This window comes from Ambystoma mexicanum, chromosome 5q (assembly GCF_040938575.1).
Source record: "Ambystoma mexicanum isolate Mex_15411 chromosome 5q, UKY_AmexF1_1, whole genome shotgun sequence".
Lineage (NCBI taxonomy): Eukaryota > Metazoa > Chordata > Amphibia > Caudata > Ambystomatidae > Ambystoma > Ambystoma mexicanum.
In genome coordinates this window covers 108,165,384-108,185,404 of record NC_090933.1, presented here as the reverse complement: position 1 = coordinate 108,185,404, position 20,021 = coordinate 108,165,384, and the positions used below count along the sequence as shown (strand labels likewise).

At 46.5% G+C, this 20,021-nt stretch overlaps 1 protein-coding gene across 1 annotated transcript in view; it reads left to right on the top strand.

Moving 5' to 3' along the window:
* The window catches only part of GALNT12 (polypeptide N-acetylgalactosaminyltransferase 12), a 548,792-nt gene that overhangs the window by 60,890 nt on the left and 467,881 nt on the right, over nt 1-20,021 (top strand). Inside the window, exon 2 of the mRNA XM_069620610.1 lies at nt 6,781-6,950. Coding sequence (XP_069476711.1) covers nt 6,781-6,950 — 170 coding nt within the window. The remainder of the gene's footprint in view (nt 1-6,780; nt 6,951-20,021) is intronic.

Here is a 20,021-nt window from a genome sequence, read left to right as displayed (position 1 = left end):
CTTGAATGAAGTTAAGCGTTTAACGTACAACATTGTTGTGGGATTAACATCAAACCTGGGGTGAGCCAACTTTGCTTTCGACTCCCCCGAACCCAAGTGTCTCTAAAATCTAGTCGAAGGAACCACAAGGTACTTATATTTTGAATTACTAGCTGTGGGACCTTAGTCGGATCCCACCAGCTGTTGACATCTTTTGGGATTTTAATCCCTTTAGGAGTGCACCAAGTGTTGGCATGTAGCAATACATGCTTTCCTTCTCTGTCGTGATTTTTGTCCAGAAAAACCTGTTGGACTTTACAGCAGTCTTCAACGATGGGGGACGCTAAATCTGTTTTTAGGTATGATTTTAATGTAATTTTTTTTTCCAGGGTTTTCAGAATTTTAAAAAGCTTTCTTGTGCTATTTGAGGAGTCCTCGATTTCCGTATTGTAAAAGTTTCTTTTTGCAATGATGCTTCTTTTCCATATAATCCTTTTCTATATTTTTCCAGTTAGTTTTATTTTCATCTGTCTGGATTTTATTCCATTTTCGTTCTGCTAGTCTTTTTTTCTTGTTTCAATTTAGTAAGTTGCAGAGAGAACCAACTACAATGATTTTTGTCTGTCTCTAATGATTCTGGTTTTAACAGGGGCTATGCTATTAAGCAGGTCAGTCATGGCAGAGTCGTATCTGGATAAAAGTAACTCTGGTGAATCAAGATCTGATGTATGTGCCATGATACTAAGGAGATATTGGTGCAGATCAGCCGGTCTAATGTTATTAATATTCCTACAGGTTACATTTTTTTAAGTGGTTTGCCCTGGGGGATGGGTTTCCCAGGAAGAGTTATTTAAAAAACACAGAAGTGGTCAGACCAGAAACAAGGGGTAGTACGGATTGAATCAATCTGCATATTTCTTCGCTACAACCCAGTCCAAGATATTGCCTTTAACATGTGTCACTTAGTTATTGTGGACCAAGATATCAATATTTATTAAATCAACCTCAAGGGAAATGGCTTCTTTAGCTGCGTGTTTACCCTTCCACCTATTGAGATCACCCATAAGCAAAATAGATGTGTTAGGGGTATTGTGATTAGTTAGAATGGCCAAAAAGTCCTTGTTGAAATTTGGCATTTCATTAAGGGGGGGGTAAATCACAAGGATATGTGTACAGTGAACTGGTGAGGAGTAGCAACTCTCAGCCCTCACAGATGGTAGGAGTTTGGAATAAATGAGTTCTTCACTAGCTATAAGTGCTACCCCTCCACCAATACCCGACTCTGTTCTGTCCATGAATTAAAAAGCCCCTAGGAGTTGATGCCTCGATAATAGGGTCACTATAGTCCTAAAGCCAAGTTTCAGTTATGGCTAGGAGATCATTATTATTGCCCAGGATAAAATCATGGACATCTATGGTAGACTTTCCTAGTGACCTAATTTTCAAAATGGCAGCTTTGAAAATTGACCCATTAAGCAGTATGGGTATTCTTGAATGCTTCTGTTGTTTTGGACCATATGTGACATCAGATGATGTTGGGGCGTAGTCAAGCTCGGCATCACTCAGAGGCTCATGAGTAATGGCGAGATTAGAGGGCAGAAGCTCGCTACCTTTTCCCTCAACAGAGGTACCTTCATTATTAGTTAGAAAATTCTTCCCTTGACTATTAAATAGTTTTGCTATAGTAGACCAAGATCCCGTGGTATTGTGAATCTCCCCCATATCCAAATCCTTGCGGGAGGTGTTCACAGCAGCATTATCTCGGGTTATATGACACGTGCGTATGGCGGGCATAACGGGTAAGAGTAAATCCATACCAGGCTTCGAGGGCATGAAACAGCAGGTCTTTTACTCCGATGCAATCAGCAGGATGGCCAGCACCAGCAGTGTCAGCACAGACTAGTACAGACTGGCTAGACCCTTAGGCGCCTGAGGATTCAACAAAAAAGCGCGCAGACTACAATTTCACTGGGAATTGTAGTTTGCAGCACGATAACATTCCCAGGACCACGCTTGCAATGAGACCAGCTCGCTGCTCTGGGTGTAAGAGTTCCAAGGCAGATAAGTGTTATACAAAGAATAAAAGAAAAGCAATGGCTAGAAAAACTGTTAAAAAGTCAAATCTGCAAATTTTGAACTTGGATAATATTTTATTTATCGCTAAAAACTATCAATTCAGCAGTCAACTGCAAATAAAACACAATGTGCAAATGAGCATTATATTGAGTGGTATTTTAAAAAGGAGCAGCGTTTTGTTAAGTAACGCTCAGCCAATCTATTAAAAACTCCAATAACCCACCCATGTAATGAAATGCATTAAAAAATTCAGACTTTGGGAGAAAAGTTGAAAAAATGGTACTCTTAAGAACAAGGGTCTGCTGGTAAAATAGTCTGGTGGAAAAGTCAAATAAGTTAAAGAATATATTTTTAAGGCATAAAGTGGGGTCTTGAATGTCGTTCTTGACCCCTTGGCCATAGAACAAGGTCAGGGGGGTCAACAGCAATGATTTATACCTTATGGTCATCGTTCAGGAGCTTGACAGCATCTGCTGGATTCTAGGTGAGGTGCTCTCCTGTGCGTAAAATCGTTGTTCAAGTCGTTGAGCTGGATTGATGGGCTTCAGCAACAGTGGGATTTGACCAAGCGGCAATTGCACTTGGCTCATATCAGCTTGGGAAAGGCAGGCGATATTCAAATCAATTAAGTTTGAAGGATTGACAGGTCTGACTGCGCAACAGAGTGATGCAGTTCAACAAGTGGCAAAGGCTTAAGGCTGGAAGAAGCTTTGGACAGTCAGGTGATGTTCGCATTACCGCAGACTGAAAGGCACCCAAAGCGGTTTGAAGAGTAGAATGCCAAATATCTGTTTGGTTTTTGCAGAGGCTCAAATGTTGTTCATTTCGGCTAAAATCTGCTTGAAATAGAGAGGGCAAAAAAAATCACCTTTTGCTTGTTGAGGTGCTCTCTGACCTTAATTTAAAAATTAAGTGGAGGGAGTGTATATCTTTCTTTGCTGATCACCCTAAATAAAATGGACACTAGGTGTAGGTCTAATATTTGATGTCTCTGTCGAGCAGTGTCTTCTTAACATCACTAAGTAATTTCCTGGCATTTTGTATGTGGTTGCAGTCGGGCGATATTTTCCAATTTTACTAGGGTAGCTTAGTGTCCTGTGCATGCCGCTCAAAGAGTTAGGTACCTTGATCGATAGTTGGAAATCCAGGTTTTTGCAAAGGTTGATGGGTGTTCCCACCCCACAGGGAAAAGTATTTGCCTGGTTTTAGTGTGCAGTTAAATTTTGGATGTTTTTAATAAGATTGAGGCTTGAAGCAGGGAGAGCAAATAGCTATCAGGTTAAGCATGAGTAATTCCCTGAACCTCGACAAGCCATGTGATCAATCTCAGGGCACTGTCAAACAAGTCAGCAAGTCCATGTTCATTCATACCTGCTCGGACTTTCATCTGTTCCCCTGAAGCGGTTAGGGAGATGGTCTGCTCCTACTTGGAAATCCTTATCTTCACCCCAATGATTTGGGAATTTGGGTAGGCTTTACCTCAACAAGGCTCTAGTGAAATCTTCAAGGTGATTCTTTGAAGCTGGATGGTTGCATCCCACCCCACTCCACCTATCCTCATGAAGTAGCTTAGAAAAGGACAACCCCTAACGATAACATTAGCGAATGAAGACGTGTTGAGCCAACAAAGCTGTAATTAAAACAAATGATATAATGCAGTTTCTCTGCAATTGGTCTATAACTGCTTAGACAGTGTCGCTGAAGTGCTCCTATTTAAGAATTCAGCACAAGTGAAGTGAATGTATATCTTTCTTTGCTGATCACCCTAAATAAAATAGACACTAGGTGTAGGTGTAATATTTGATGTCTCTGTCAGTCAAGCAGTGTCTGCTTGACATCGCTAAGTAATTTCCTGGCATTTTGTGTGTGGTTGGGGTCGGGCAATATTTTCTAATTTTGCTATAATAGCTTGGCGTCTTGCGCATGCCGCTCAAAGACGTAGGTTCCTTGATCGATAGCTGGAAATCCAGGTTTTTTCAAAGCTTGTGTTCCTACCCCACAGGGCAAAGGAACTGCCTTGTCTGAGTGTGCACTTACATTTCGGATGCTTTTAATAAGATTGAGGCATGATCCAGGGAGAGCAAATAGCTATCCGGTTAAGCATGAGTAATTCCCTGAACCTCGACAAGCCCTGTGATCAATTTGAGGGCACCGTCAAACAGTCCCATCACCAAGCATCAAGGAGCCCCAGGCAGTGTATTTTAAAGATGGTGGCCCAGGCCCCCTGTTGAGGGAGATGGGAGAGCAACTGGATTAGATCATGTGATCATGTTGCATGCCCCTGAAGGTACGAACAGGGCAAGACCATTGCCTACAGCTCTGCTGTGCCTCGAAATCTGCACCCCCGGCTCTCCAGGGACTGGGCACTGCGCCAAAGCATTAGACAACCGACTCGTTCATGAGTGAGAGCATGTCCACCAACTGCTATTAGTTCCGAATACAGCATCTAATGGTTTAGATCAATGGATACTACTTGCACTCCTCTAACAACCGTGTGCACCACCATGCAGGGAGCAGATCTCGCGGACCTGGGTGGATGCGAGGGGAGCCTCAGTCCAGCAGGAGTATTGAAGTGTAGGAGAACCTCAGCCCACCCTCCACAGATCATTGTTGCCAATTGTTTGGACCATTGAACATACATTGTGTTAATAAAGTATCTAGTTTTTTACTTAGTTTTAATGGTAACGCTATCCATAAGTGTTTGGACTGATGTTGGACACCAGGGGTAGGCGGCAGGTCATTGATCGGGGGATAAATTTGTTCTGGACACACTTTTCTGCAGACCCTTTTAGACTAGTATTTCTAAGTGGACCTTGCTCAGAATTCTAGCCCCATATGTGAATTTAAGTTGAGAATCTCGGAAGGGACCTGTGGGTGGAATTTTTTTTCCTCAAGTATTCAGCCTTCATATGGATTCCTCGTTCGACAGAATGGTGTCCTCACCAGTCATCAGTCTCAGGCTTGGCCACCCCATGTGTTTGGTTACCTTTTGGGGAGAAGGCAGGTTAATATTGTGGTAGAACATTTTGAGGTGAACAACATGGGATAATGAGGTGCAGATGATGGTGATGTGTCATAGCGTGTCTGCCTTTCGTACTAAAAGTTTGTGTGTGGGGGAAACTGCAAACATTTTTACTTATAGGTTTTTCTTATTGAGCCCGATAGTTTTTTTTTTTTTTCTTTCTTGGAAGGACCTAACATTATTTTGTGTTTGTACTGTTTGTTATGTTGGCAGAGCAAATTACCCAATGGTGTCAGGCGCTTTAGGACTCGGAATTAGGCACTAGAAATCTTAAAGTTGCATCAAAGAGAGGCAGAGGAGAATGTGCAAAATAAATTAATATTAATGTTTATTGAAGAGAAAGGTTTTGAGGTGTTTCCGAAAGGTCAAGAAGTTTGTCTCTCTTTGAAGCATGACTGGAAGAGTCTTCGAGTCTGCATGCTTGAACCACAAATGTACTGCAACCTTGTCTTTTTTTTTCTTCTTTTTTCTGATACCTGGGAGTTTCATCACGAAAATTGAAATTAATGTTTTCTTCTACATTGTATAACTTTGTGGGTTCCATAGCCTTGTGCTTTGATATCTTTTCTTTCCATCATCATTACCCAGTTGATCTGTTGTGGTGTCAGAACTCCTGACCCAGCAGGCAGATCTAAGCTGGATATTTCTCCCTTCTTTATTCACTTCCTTTGGGATGTGTCAATACTTATGACTTGCTTGTGTTGGACATCAAACCAAAAATTCTCTAGTAATGCATTTGTAGGTTTTTCAAGAATGTAAAATTGACCACTCCTCTCCTTTCTGGGGTGGTCCGGGCTGGTCGAATAAAGCTCTGTTTCCATTGCAAAATGTCTGGCGTCTGCTTAATGTGGAAAAATCAACAGTGTGCTTGTCCACCTATCCTGGCCTGACATAGAACTTTGGATCTTTCAATGGAAATTCACCTCCTTTAATCTTGCCGACGAGGATGTCTGCATCCAAAAAAGCCATTCTTTTTATTTTTTATAATGTATCCATTTTTTTGGTATGATGCTGCAGAGAAAATGATCCCCAGTTTTGGAACTTTGCCTGACTTCTTTAATCATAAATAATTGAGCACAGAAAAATACCGGCGTGTTTGGAGGCAGTGTACGTCCTTGCATGACTGTTTATGCTTTTCTTTGGTGGCATACGATCAAAAACTTTTCAATTGGCGGTTCGCTTTGATGTGGTTATGTGTTGGAAGTGTCAGTTGGTGTAAGAAGGTGCAATGTTTTGAATCTGTGATCCGCAATCGAGCTAATTGTGTTTGTGTGGCTTTAGCTTAGTTCATTATTTGGCCTCTGCTTTTCAGGGATTTAATACAGGTACATAAAGACCTGAAAATGAGGTTTAGAGTAAGTGTACTTACAGGCCCTAGTGTACATTGCTGCAAAAGCATCAGTGAGCCAGAGTAATGCTCAGTTTTAGAGGGCGCTCACTAAGCCCCCTTGCCTCCTGCAGCAGTGGGAATATGCTGGTGTTTGTACATCGTTTGGGAACTCTTTAGCCAGCCCACATTCTCATATTCTGTCTGCAGTACACCATGTCAATGTTTGATCTGGCCTATAAATGGTGAGCAGAGCCCATAGGTTTGAGGGGGAGGGATGGCCCCTGAAGCTCAGTAGAACTTGATCCCTGTTTGTCACTGTGTTATGTTCCGCTCTTAATGTTTAACTTGATATCCTCTTTCTTTTTCTTTAAAGGTGTAGTGTGGTCGAGTACGACTATGGCAACTTGCCCACAACCTCGGTTGTGATAGCCTTTTACAACGAGGCGTGGTCTACCCTCCTGCGGACGGTTCACAGCGTCCTTGAGACGTCCCCTGATATGTTGCTGGCAGAAATCATTCTTGTGGACGACTACAGTGATAAAGGTACACTTGCATATCATCTGCTTCAGGGTGGGGGTTTTAGTGCACGTTTTTTTGATTGGTTGTTGCAATGTATACTTTTTTTTTTTTTTTTTTTTTTTTTTTTTTTTTTTGCTTCCAGAAATTCAACAATGTGTTTGTCATAGCTGTGAGAGAACTGTAAACCAATTTAAAGACATCTGGACTGAACTGTGGTCAGTTGTATAGCATAAAAGCATTCTTTGGGAGTTAGGGTGCTTTTGTTTTATCAGCCCTGCCCAATCAGTGGGCGGTGCATGACTGTATTACACCTAGACCAGACACCCTCATTGGGTTTCATGTTGAAAATGTCTACTGCTGGACTAGTATATTAGAACCGTCGGCCACCTTGAGACTTAAAAATATGACCTCTCTTGCTGCTAAGATAGAGCATTAGAATGCTGCTTTCCTGTCCTCTGAGAGTCATTGATGTGCGGCAGCAATGCAGGCGTTGGGGCTGTGCAGTGATTTGCGCAACCTCATCTGCTGCGGTCATGCCAATATTGTAATGTACCGCACCCTAATAATACTTGCAGGTATCAGTCGGTCAGACAAAAGTATTATTATTGTTGGGGTATTTATTGAGCACAGACCTAGCTTTGGTAAGCAACAGAGCGCTTTACAATCCTAGGGGGAAGGACACAGTGAGGGAAGCAGAGAAAAAAGGAGTGGGTAGCTAATGGTAGAGGGTAGGCAATTGACAGCATGGGAAGATATTGGGGACCAGATCCACCAAGTCTTGGGTAGGGTGTGGAGTGCATGGTGTGTGGACCCAGGTGTTGAGGAGGAGCCATTCCTTGAAGAGGAAGGGCTTGAGCTCTTTCCTGAACTGTACAAGTGATTGGGCAAGCTTGATGTTGACTGGGAGTAGGTACCGAGTCTTGGAGTGTAGACGGAGAAAGGCTGTCTTCAGGTACTTTCCTTCCTGCACCGTCCTAATTCAAGTCTGCACATTTCCTTAATTTAGGTGGATCGTAGACCGTTGGAGATGCTGAGTTTCTCATTGAGGCATCTTGGGGACTTCATGGAGACCGCCTTGTAGATGATGCAGCAGGATTTCTAGATACAGCCTTGCAGTGGTAGCCAGTGCTGTTTGAGGTTCCAGGTGTTGTGGTCGAATTTGCAGAGTCCTTTAATGAGTCTTGCTGCAGCATGCAGGACACATTTCAGGGGTGCAAGGGTAGTCGCCCGAAGGTCTTTGAGATGAATCTGATGATGTCATCACTCCTTTCCCAGATGTAACCGCTCCTCATGTGGCCAGGGGATGGCAGCCGTTACCCTGGGGGTGGCTATGTGAGGGAGGATCACATGAGGGGAAGTGACCCTCCGGAGGAGAGCGAGGCATTGTCCAATGAGACATGGTATGCCCCCTTTCCCTTTTAGGGATATCACCTCCATTCCTCATGCCTTGATGGCATACTGTGATAATCCGCCTCAACAACCTGCAAAGCCTGCTGACAGTATCCTTCAATATTCTGTAGCAAACCTAATGACAAAGACTGACACAAGGAAGAGAGTTTCCAGAATGAAGATTGCTCGACTGAAGCAAAGTGAACACTCTATCAGTTGGAGAAATCCAATTGGCTCTGGACAACTCCCTTACTAGGAGAGGGAGTTCAAAGATGGAACAGCAGAGCAACGCAAAGAGATCCGACCGCCTAGCCACTGCCGGGGAATCGAAGCTGTCAGGTGGAAAGTGTGGAGACGGGAGAGGGAGACGGAGGGAGAGAGAGGGGAGAGAGAGAGAGAGAGAGAGGTGGGGTTGGGGAGACGGAGAGAGACACCCCGAGACCGACCAAGGCCAAGATCAGCGCAAGTCTGTGAGCTCTCACAGAAATCACAGCAACTAAAAATCTGCCGTAGGAACCCGGCAGTGACATACTTAGAAAATCCTGCAAGTCCAGGCTCCACCGATCAAGCAGAAAATGCATGTGACTGGAGCACTGGGAGGCCTGACCACGACACAGGAGTGCCGCCGATTGGGAGTGCACACTGGGCTACAGCAGACGTGAAGAGCTGGGCTTGCTGCGGATTATGTTGAAAAAAAAGATGGGGGAGAGTACCGTTGCTGCTCTGGTTGATGCCGGTGGATGAGTGGTGGCGAGGACGGAGCACGGACCTCAGAGGCCCGGTCGAGGAGCACCGTATCAGCAGTGGAGCGTGCAAGGCTCCTGTGTGGATTTTGGTGGTGGGCCCATGTCCCTGTCTGGGAGCAGACGGACGGCTCTGATGGCATGGGGCAATGGCCTACTGATACGCTAGGTTGGGATCCGACGGGTGCCGGCAGCAGTGCCCAGAGCTTGGAACAGAACTCATTCGGTGTTCATTGTGGAATGTGCGCATCCGATTCCTAGCGGGGAGGGGGTGGTTAATGTCACACAGACCCATCCAATCATAGCAAAATGACTGAACTATTGGGACAGATACTAAGTACTTCGTAAAGCAAGGGAACATTTCAGCCTGATGTATAAAGCAGATAACGTTTTTCCCCAACTTCTCTAACAAAGTGCAGACATCACAGAGGAAAAAAAAATAAAACCATTTTAAAAAGAGGCTCAGGGACAGGGGCATAAAATACACCATGATGTTCCCTACAAAGTTTAAGGTAGAACATCATATGCGTGTATTTTTTATTTCTGGATTAAACCAACAGTTTCCTGGAACCTTTACTGCAGGCTCCCAGGCGGGGGGAGGGGGTGCGGTGGTGAACAGGGGTCCCCTCCACTGAGGGGGAATGACTGATTGAGGCAGATGGTGGAAATTGGGTCATTAATGTTGGTGGTGAAGGCGGCCACATGACAATAGAGGGTGGGGTATGGTTGGGCTCAGTAGAGTTCGTTATTAGTTTGGAAATGAAGGTTGATGTTGGTGAGGGATAACTGGCGGATTGCGGTTGGCGGTGGGGGTGGGGAGGGAAGAGTAGGGGTTCAGTGTGGTGTTGGGTGTTGGTTGCATGGGAATTCCGACATGCTTGGTATCCAGGTCACTCCCAGTCGGATATGATGGACCGCAAAGTATATGTGTAGACAACAATGATTAAAAGAATGCCATTTTTTTACCTGGAATGTACAGGGTTTGAATTGTCCATCAAAAACTCGTAGATTGTCATTGTATTTGAAATGATATAATGTGGACATTGCCTTCTTGCAATAGTCGCATCTCTCTCCTGCAGGGGAGGCCTGTATAAGTAAAACATTAGGATGGCACAGATATTTTTTTATCTTACTCTAGTTTTTCTAGGGGGGGGGTGCATACTTGAATGACTTGAATGACTCTGTGGGATTCCGTTGTGTTGAGATGAAGAAAGATGATGCGGTTATGTCACTACTAGTTAGGGGGGTCTTGCAGGGCAGTTGGTCACTTTCATGAATTACTATGGTCCAAATACTGATTCGACTGACTCGTTGGAGTGGATTGAGATGCAGTTCTCTAGACCTTCACCTGGTCTTATAGTCTGGGCTGGAGATTTAAATGAGGTGCTGGACCCGAGGTTGGAAGGGACACAGGGAGTGCACAGATCACTTACTAAGACTGCTCAGAAACTGTCAGGGATTTGTATGACCTGGGAGTAGAGGGACATTTGGAGGATGCGCCATGGAGGAGTCCAGGGGTATACCTTTACATCTATTGTGCACCAGTCGGCCTCCCGGGTTGATTATTTTAGTCTGATGACACCACATAGTGGGTTGCTGAATGTGATATATTGGCTCGAACTTTGTCGCAGCTCATGTCGGTGATGCTGAGTGTGGAGATCCCGGGGAACTTGTCTAGCAGGCTGGTGTGGGCTTTCAAGAATGAGGGTCTGTCGGATTGTGTGTTCCGTGAAGCAATCTCAGAGGTCATCACTATAGATAACCTAAGTTCTGTCCAGTCAAAGGCAGTACTGTGGGAGGCATTCAATTGTGTTGTGTGAGGGGAGTTTATCTCAAAAGAGCCGGGCATACTGCGCACTATCAGGAGGGAACTGGCGGATAGTGACACCAAAATGATGCAGGTGGACATGGATCAGGCAGGTGATATGACATAGAAGACGAAGCTACAGGAAGAGTTAGACCGGTTTCAGGACCCAGTGCTTAGGGAAGTCCAGTTCCTACAGAGGCAAATTGCTGTACGGCAATATGGGGGAATGTCAACGCCTGGGTATGCTTTTAGCTAGGGTAGCGAAGGCTTAGTCCTCCAGAATGCATGTGATGGCTATTAGAGATGGGGAATGGGGCGGCACAGTATAGGGATAGTGACATTGGCCAGGTCCCTGTTACAACTATAACAAACAAAGATTCTTCCCTGACTCTATTGGCTTTAGTTCATGGTGAACCTCGCCTGAGTACCATGATCAAGGAATACTGACATAATTTGTCTAATGACGTATACAAGAGGAGAACGAACTGTGAATGGAAGAGGAACTCCCATGTTGGGAGCAGTGCAACTGCTACAGAGAGGCGAGCTCTTTTAGCATCACTGGGCCTCATTACAAGTCTGGCGGTAGCCGTGCCTGAAAAAAACGGAAGGCTGCCGCTGGACCCGTAGTGAATATCGGGTCAGACCTGGCGGGAATAAGGCCACCCGCCTGCAGAACTCATAGTTTGCCGGTCCGGAAACAACGGTGGCGGCGGGATTACTGCCACCGTTGTTTCTGGACCGGCAACCTTGTAAAGAGGCCCAATGTCCTGGAAGGTGTGACGATTCACAAGGTGTCTTCACTTCTCCCAAAGGGGGAGCCCTTTTCCATGAGACGAGGGTAGGGGAGCAGCTACCCAATAGTCCCCGTAGGGGTGGTTTAATGCGGGAGAACCTCATCGGGAGAGACTCGCCTTCTGGGCACAAGGACGACCACCTGGCTACAGCCCATTGAGAATTGTCAAGCACCAACATTTCCTTGAAAGTAAACCTATGTATTGCTGCTGTAATACAGGGTAAAGCTAAAGCCAAATGTACAAGGACGAAAAAGAGCACAGGAGACATGAAGGTCATTGACTGGGTTAGTACTGGTATAAGGTGGACTAAGGAGGCATGAGGATGAAGTTATTAACAGAAACAAAGGACTTTTTGCCAGGGCAAGGCTGGCAACATTTTGTAAGTATGGACGACGGACTAACCAAGCTGTGAAAACCAGCCGTTGGAGGCAATGGGTGCGGAAACCAGCAGGAGTTTCAAATGCTGTGGGCAGACCAGAGTCTGAGAAGAGCGGAGGATGCTGGCGAGGCACGGAAGGAGTTATCTGTGGGTCCAGGTGACGCAGACCCAAACGCGAAGCAGGAGCGAAGAGCCAAGCCGCAGACCAGAATGCATAGCCACATGGTGCTATGGATGCTGGAGAGAGAAGCCTGGTGGATCAGAGACAAGAACACAGTCCAGGAAGTCCCGGAGCTAACTGGAGGTGCGAGAGACCCACAGGGGACACAGGGGTTGAAGATGGCCATGTCTGGGACCCTAACACTGGGTTACCCAGCATCCCAGCAGATATTCTTCGTGGCAGTGGCGCCCATAAGTCCACCTACCACCAGAGAGGTGTCGGATACCCTAACCAGTGCAAACAAGCATCAGATGAGAGCTTCCTTGGTGGTGTGACCATAATAAGCCCACTGACCACCAGAGTACAGTCCAACGAAAGGGAACTGAGTGAGCAAGGAGAACTTCCTTGTCACAGTGGTGGCACTTAGCCCAGTGATTAACAGAGAAGAATTTGGGACTTTGCAAACGCCAAAACAGAGTGGCAAAGTGTACATCATGCTGAAGATTGTGAGAACAAACTTGTTAGACACCAGGAGAAGGGAGGTGTTCTCCTGTAGAAGGGACTAAAGCTCTTGGGTCATACTCTTGTGAACTGTGTCAAGCAATGCCAGGTTAAGGGAGTCATTCTTCTGGTCTCAAACTATGAGTTGTGCTAAAGACATAATTGGAAGGGAGTCATTCCCCCTGGCTTTGGTGGGAACTGTGTCAAGCAATACTAGGGGAAGGGTGTCATTCCCTGTGGTTTTATTGGAGCCTGTTTAGATCTTCACCAGGAGAAGGGAGCCATTCTCCTGTACGTGGAATTGTATACAGGCTGGGTGAAACCCGCAAGCCAAGAGAAGGGAGTCGCTCTCCCTGGCATTTTTGTTTCAAGAGAACATTTTTTTACACACTGCCCAAGCATCAGGAGAAGGGAAACATTCTCCTGTAGAAGGAACTTTCTGTAGATTATGCTTTAGTTGTAGTATTATTATTATTATTATTGTATCTATTGAGTGCAGAGCTAGTTTTGAGGTGCAATGTAGCACTTTACCAAGGTATACACCAATACAGATACATAACAGATCGCTTTACACAGGTGTACAACATAACAGATGCATAAAAGAGTGCTTTTCGGTGGTAACAGAACAGATATACAGCGGGGGTAGGATACAGAGTGGCACAGAGGAGGGGTACGGCTATACCGGGTGGCGGAGAGGGGTTGGTGACGTCTAGCGAGTCAAGTGGCGTGAGGGGCGACGTGATGGCCTAGGTGTTGAGGAGAGACTCCTTGAAGAGGTGGGTCTTGAGTTCTTTTCTGAATTGTAGGAGGGAGTCTGATGCTGATGCGGAGTAGGTTCAATAGTGTTGGGGTGTAGGGAGAGAATGCTTGTTTTCTGGTCCTTTTCTTTTTGCAGCGGTAGATTTCAAGACTGCATGTGTCCTGGTTTTTGGTGGTGTGCTGTCCGCCAGAGATGCAGAGTTTCTCTGTGATGTAGCTGGGTGACTTGAGGGCAACTGCCTTATAGATGCAGCAAGACTTGAAGTTGATTTTGTGTGTACAGTGGGAGCCAGTGAAGGTCGATGAAGGCCATGCACTGGACATCCAAGACTGGATCAACAAGAGACAGGTTTTGAGCATATGGATGTCCTTGACAAAGTATATCTTGAGGTATAGCTGTGTGCCATCGGCGTATGGGTGGATGTGGATGTGGAGGTTGTGCGTGGCTACAAGTGCTCCCAGTGGCTCCATGTACAGATTGAAGATCACTTGGGAGAGGATGCAGTCCTGCGGGACTCCACAGGTGAAAGATGGCATTGGAAATATGGAGTAGTCCATCTAAACAAAATGCTTGCGGTTGGCAAGGTAGGACTTTAACCAGCGTAGTACAAGGATGCTGATCCCCATGCGCCAATGTAGGGTGTCTGTAAGCGCCTGGTGGTCTGCTGTGTCAAAAGTGGCCGAGAGGTCGAGCAGAACCAGGAGGCAGAGGTGCCTGTCCATCAAGGATGTTTAGGGTATTGTCTATCACCTGTATGGTTGTTGTCTCCGTGCTGCATCTGTGTCTGAACCCGGATTGGTAGGTTTGTAGGAGATTGTTGGTGTCAATGTGTTGCTGCAGTTGTGCAGCTACAGCTTTCTCGATCTTGCCTAGGAAGGGAAGATGGGTGATGGGGCGATAGTTACCTAGGTTATCGTGATCAAGAGTGGGTTTCTTTAGTAGCGGGAGGATTTGTCCTGTTTTAGGGTCGATGGGAAGGTGCCTCGAGTTAGGGAGCTTTTGATCTATATGTAGGGAAGGAGAGCTTATGGTGGGAGGGTCTTGAGGAGGGATGCTAGGAGGATGTTATTGTATACAATGTGGCTTTGAGGGCGGCCAGGGTTTGTACCAGGTCCTCTGTCAAGAGTGTCTTGAATGTTGTCCAGGGTTTGGAGCTTTCACAAGCAGGGATGTGAGGTGGGTCTGTGGATGCAGAGCTGGTGTCTATGTGCTGGCGAATATTGCTGATTTTGTCGATTTAGAAGGTGTTGATGGTGGTGTATTTGAAGTCTCATAGGAAGATGTTTGCATGCGTGGGGGACATGGTGGTGTTTGCGTGCGTGAGGCACATGGTGGTGACCATGTCGGTGAAGTCTCTGATGAAGGCGATGTTGGATTGGGGTGGTCTGTAGTCGCGATGGAAGGTGACTTTGTCTGTCAGGGAGAGCGGGAAGTGGCAGGAGAGGACTTCGAAAGAGCCAATGTTGTTCATGTCAAGTCTGTTGCACGCCCACAAGGTATTGTGTATGACTGCAAGGCCTCTGCCTGTCTTGTTTGGCCGGTCTCTGTGTTGGATGCTGTAGCCATCGGGGACAAGGACACCTATGATGTGGGTGGAGGTTGATGTCAGCCAGGTCCCTGTGACGAAGATTGTGTCAAGGTTGTGTGTAGTAATGAGGTCGGCGATGTCTGCTGCATGGGTGATATCTGAGCGGATGTTGGTGAGCATCAACTTCCATGTTGTGGATGGTGAGGGGGTGTTGATGAGCTTCAGGTTGATGTGGTGGAGGTTGCCGCATTGTGGGGTCCATGCCTTTTGAGTAGGGACGATGCCGTTGACGTTGCCTGGTGATGATGGGGTTGGCCTGTGGGGACAGAGGGAGAAAACACATTTTTGCGTGCTTACCTGTTGTGTGAGCAGGGATTCGGCCCTGGTTCCTCCATGTCCAAACAGGAATGACCATTTTCTTCATCTGCCCTTTTCTTCGGACTCCTGGCCAGACACCATTGATCTAAGAGTTAAGAGCAGAAAGAAAGAGGCATGACTAAGAAGGTGGGTGGGGCTTAGGCCAGATAATCTAGATCCACTTGCACCTGCTCACCAACTGCAAAGGAAAAGAGGCGGAATGCTGCTTAAGTAGGGGAAAGGGGCGGGAAAACAGTTGTAGTGTGAGGGGTAGATGTAGGCTGTGACACAGGACAGTGGAGTTTGATATCACAGACATTGACCCTTTAGTATTAGCATTGAGGCAGGGAAACCCCTCTTAGGAGGTAGGGCTAGTGAGGGCCATTTTATGCACCAACAAGTTTATAACCAACACCATGCCACCATTCTGTCGGCTTCCTTCTTCAAAACCCTTACAAGGGGCAAAGCCATGGAGCCAGCGGTGACGTGCCGAGCAAGGAACCCGCCAGCTGGAGGCTGCAAGGTGGGTACCTTGATGGAGCAAGAGGCTCAGTTCAAGGGGTAAGAGAGGACGGGAAGACAACAGTCTTCATGGGTGGCATGACCACTGAAGGGCAGTGGTGGGCAGGTGCCCAGCAATGAATGCTGAGACCTAAGAGAAGAGGAGTCTGAGGTCCCAAGCTTCTACCAACAAGAGCCTTTCCGGACACGAGAGTAATGGATGGGTAAAGAGATGCGGCAGACATGTGTAGGTGACGAGATATGACTGTGGGTTTCCAGCAGTTGTAAAACCAACACAGGTACGAAAAACAAAGTGAATTTATCGGGCACACAGCCCCACTAATCCATACAGAAGGGGATACGACCTATGTGATTTAAGGCTAGAATAGCCGTCAAACATATGAAAAGGCACGAGAATGATACGGGCATCTGGCTCCACTAATCCATTGAAGGGGGGGGATATGAAAATTGTAACGCAAGGCTAGAATAGGCGCCAAAGTCTGAGAAGTTGAGAAAAGGAGACGCACACAATCCCAATAAATGAGTAGAAAAGATACAGGCCCAGTTTATCAAAGATGAAACAACTGCTAAGTGTATCTAGGAAACCCAGATAACGGTCCTTTGTTGAAAGAGAGTGAAGGGAAGTTGAAAACTCTGTAACATTGACAGCAAAGTGCATGAAATCACAGGAGGCTGCATTCCCCGTCTGGGCAGAAGTCCTACATTAATGTCATACCTAGAGAAGAGCTACCAGACTTTGTGAAGGAAGACGTGCCTTTTCTTTATGCCATCCTGGAGGGATTAGAACACTTAAAAATTAGAAACTCTTTCCTTATCAAAGTGAGAGGGAACCCCAGACCATTGATACTGGTTAATTTTCCCAAAAGGATTGAATACTAAAGCTGTGAAGACTATCTGCAAGAACTGTAAGACCATCTGCATAAACCCTCCAATGGCTCCCGGTTGCTGCAGGGATTACATTCAAAACCCTCTGCCTCATCCATAAGGCTGTCTGGGGCCGGGGACCGCGCTATCTACAACTGGCTCCCACTAAATAAACTAACTCCAGATCTTTACGTTCCTCTGGCACCAACTCTCTAGTGTCAAGCTGGTGGACGATCTTTCTTTGGCTGGCTCCCTCTTATGGAACAGCCTCCCCCTTCCTCTTCGTCTTGAGCCGGATCTCCTCAAATTCCGAAAGCTCCTCAAGACTTTCCTTTTCACCTCCATCATCCCCCAAACCCCTTTGCTAAATCCCACAGTCTTTAAAATCCTGGCCTCGCACCCCCAATCGCCTTCAGCCTCCACCAACATTCCGGTACTATTACAGGCATTCACTTATTTATTGGCAGTCGACCACTCACCATAAGATCTCTGCCAGTCGCTTGTTTGCAATTTACTCCCTTGCACTTCCCTCCTTTTTATTCCTAGCACTTACCCCCAGAGCCGGCCTTAGGGGAGGGTGAGCCGGGCGACTGCCCGGGTCGCCACGCCCCCCAGGGCGCCATTAGCCCCTGCTTCGCCAGTTTGGGGGAGTCTTTCAAGGGCTCCCCCGAGCTGGCATTGTGGGAGAAGGTGCGGCAGGCAGCCTTTTGATGTAAAATGTGCCCGTGGCGGCGGGTGCATTTAAATGTGCCCCTCCGCTGCGGGCACTTTTAATAAGAAAAGGCACCCTTAGCCCACACCATGCCAGCTCGGGGGGAGTCTTTCAAGGGCTCCCCGAGCTGACGTGGTGGCAGAAGACGTGGCAGGCGCCGCATTGTCATTGAAAGCACCCGCAGCGGCGGGCTCATTCAATGACAATGGGCTGCTGACGCGCCCTATTTAACATCCTCGCCGGAGCGAGGTTTAAAAAAGAAGTAATTTTAAAAAAGTGGCCTAGCCTGGTCCCACCACGCAAGTTATCAGGCCGCCCCGCCGCCTGATAACAAGGGGCGCGCAGGGGGAGGGGGGGTGCTAATTCGCCCAGGGCGCTGCTGCCCTTAAGGCTGGCCCTGCTTACCCCCCACCTTCATCCCTCTCTCTCTCCATGCACTTGCACGCTCTGAATGCTCACAAGGCCTAGTAGAACTGCCTCTCTTTCATTGTTATATTTGCCTTTCATTACTATGCTCCCTCCCTGTTGCCCTGTGGGTGCTTTGAAACACAATTAATTTACTTGATGTATAAGCGCCGTACAAATGCACAATAACATTAAAATAAATAAGACTGAGAACAAGTCGAATACAAGTGGGCCAGGAAGAAGTCCGTACAGAGGCTCTTATACAAGCCTCCCTTTCCTCTTTAGTTGGGTATCTTTCTAAAGGGTTAGGGCCCGTTAGGTATTTGGGGTTTGGACATAAGACGTTTTCTTTGGACTTGACGTGCACCCTTGTTTTTTCTTTTGTTAGGTAGGGAACTTCCCACATAGCGATAGGGCAAGTTAGGAGTTTTCTTTTAATTTAAATAAAATCCTTTAACATGTCACAAAGTTGTCCAACTCCTCCTCCTGATTCGCCACAGCACAAAATGAAGTCATAGAAGCACAGTGAGAACTCAATGGAAGCAATGTTGACCCCAAGGCCAATGCAAGAGCCTTTATCCACTAGTGGTGAAAGGACCCCTGCATATTAGCCGTCACTGGCAGGAAATGCATATGTCTCTTTATGAGTTTACTTGCAGTAAATCCTAATTGTGAAACTTTGTGGCAGCAGAGCTGCAACCTGAATTGAACAAGTAAAACACAGTTGGTGAGAATACTTTTTAAATGCATCTCCACAGAGGCAAACTGGAGAACTCGTTTTTGGCGGTGAATTCTATTCACAAGTGCATTTTGCTGTTATTTGAGGTTGAACTGGTATTATTTCTATTTTTCCAAAAGATCTATATGCTTTGGATTGCACCTTAAGCCCAGTTGAAAGGCTATGAATAATTTGACAACTCCGTCCCAACGTATATATTTGAAAATCCCACGCAGAAGCCACAAGTCTTGTCACTTTTTTGGGAGTTTTTCACTTCTGTACTGGTTACATGCAATACATTCGAAGCAATGACTCTGGCTGCTATTATGCAACCCATTTTTACTTCTGTGATGAGAGTGGGGTGGTGGGTAGGTTATCGCATTTATGTCCCTGGGAAGCGTTCACATCACGCCTTAAGCATTTGTCTTCCTGTACATGAATTTCAGTTAGTAAAATAAACTGATTTTGAATTGATTGAATATAAATGGTAAAACAATCACCCAAAGCAGCATACGTTTTAAAATTGTTGCGCATGTGAATTTGTGGTGTGGTGCAGTGTCCAACCCTCTTTTCTGACGCACTTATGCCACTGCTGTTTTTATTGTGCTTTTACGTTGGGTGGTATCTCTTTGGCAAGTTGTTATTGGTGTTCTCTGTATATAAACGTGTGTGTATATATGTTTTTCGAAACAGGAAAATGGGCGTCGACACAGGGCGTGCCAGTAATACTATCCCTAGTGTGACGTCCACTGTACCCATGATCCCTCACGCATCTAGGACCCTCAGATTGTTTTTTTCTGCCATGCTGGTCGGAAGCACTGAGCGGAGTTCCCTGACTTAGTCAGATTTTGCTAATATTGTTATATATTTCCCCGTTTATTCCACTTATACGTCGAGTCTCCGAACATCGACACTCGACGCCGGATCGGAGAAAATTCAACCGTCGGACTACAGCGACGGATTTGGGCCTTGGAAGGCCTCTGGACTCGGCTCTGCAAGTAGGGAGAGTGGGGGGTGGCACATATCCTACATTCTGATTAATATAGGTACATTACTTATATTCCTACACTCCCAGCCCGCTGCCACAGGATGCGTATGGAGGGTACCCCTTTTCAATTTTGCCCCAAGTGCAACCGCAAGTATCCTTGGGTTGACAGACACGCCACGTGTAACCTCTGCTTGCCGAGGGACCACCACGAAGCGAATTGCAGAGCGTGCAGTCGGTTTAAACCGAAGACCCTTAAGGATCGTTAGACAAAGCGTTGGGCCCACCACGCCAGGCGACAAGAGGCCATGGCCGCGGAGGGTGCCTTCAGCGATGGCAGCGACGCTGTACTTTCGGACGGCGAGGGCAATGTGGCGTTGGTGGACAGCCAAGCGCAAGTCCCCGACCTCGGAAGGTTGTCCGGCAGGGCAGCTATGGGGAAGACCCCCGGCGACATGAGCGTTACCCACA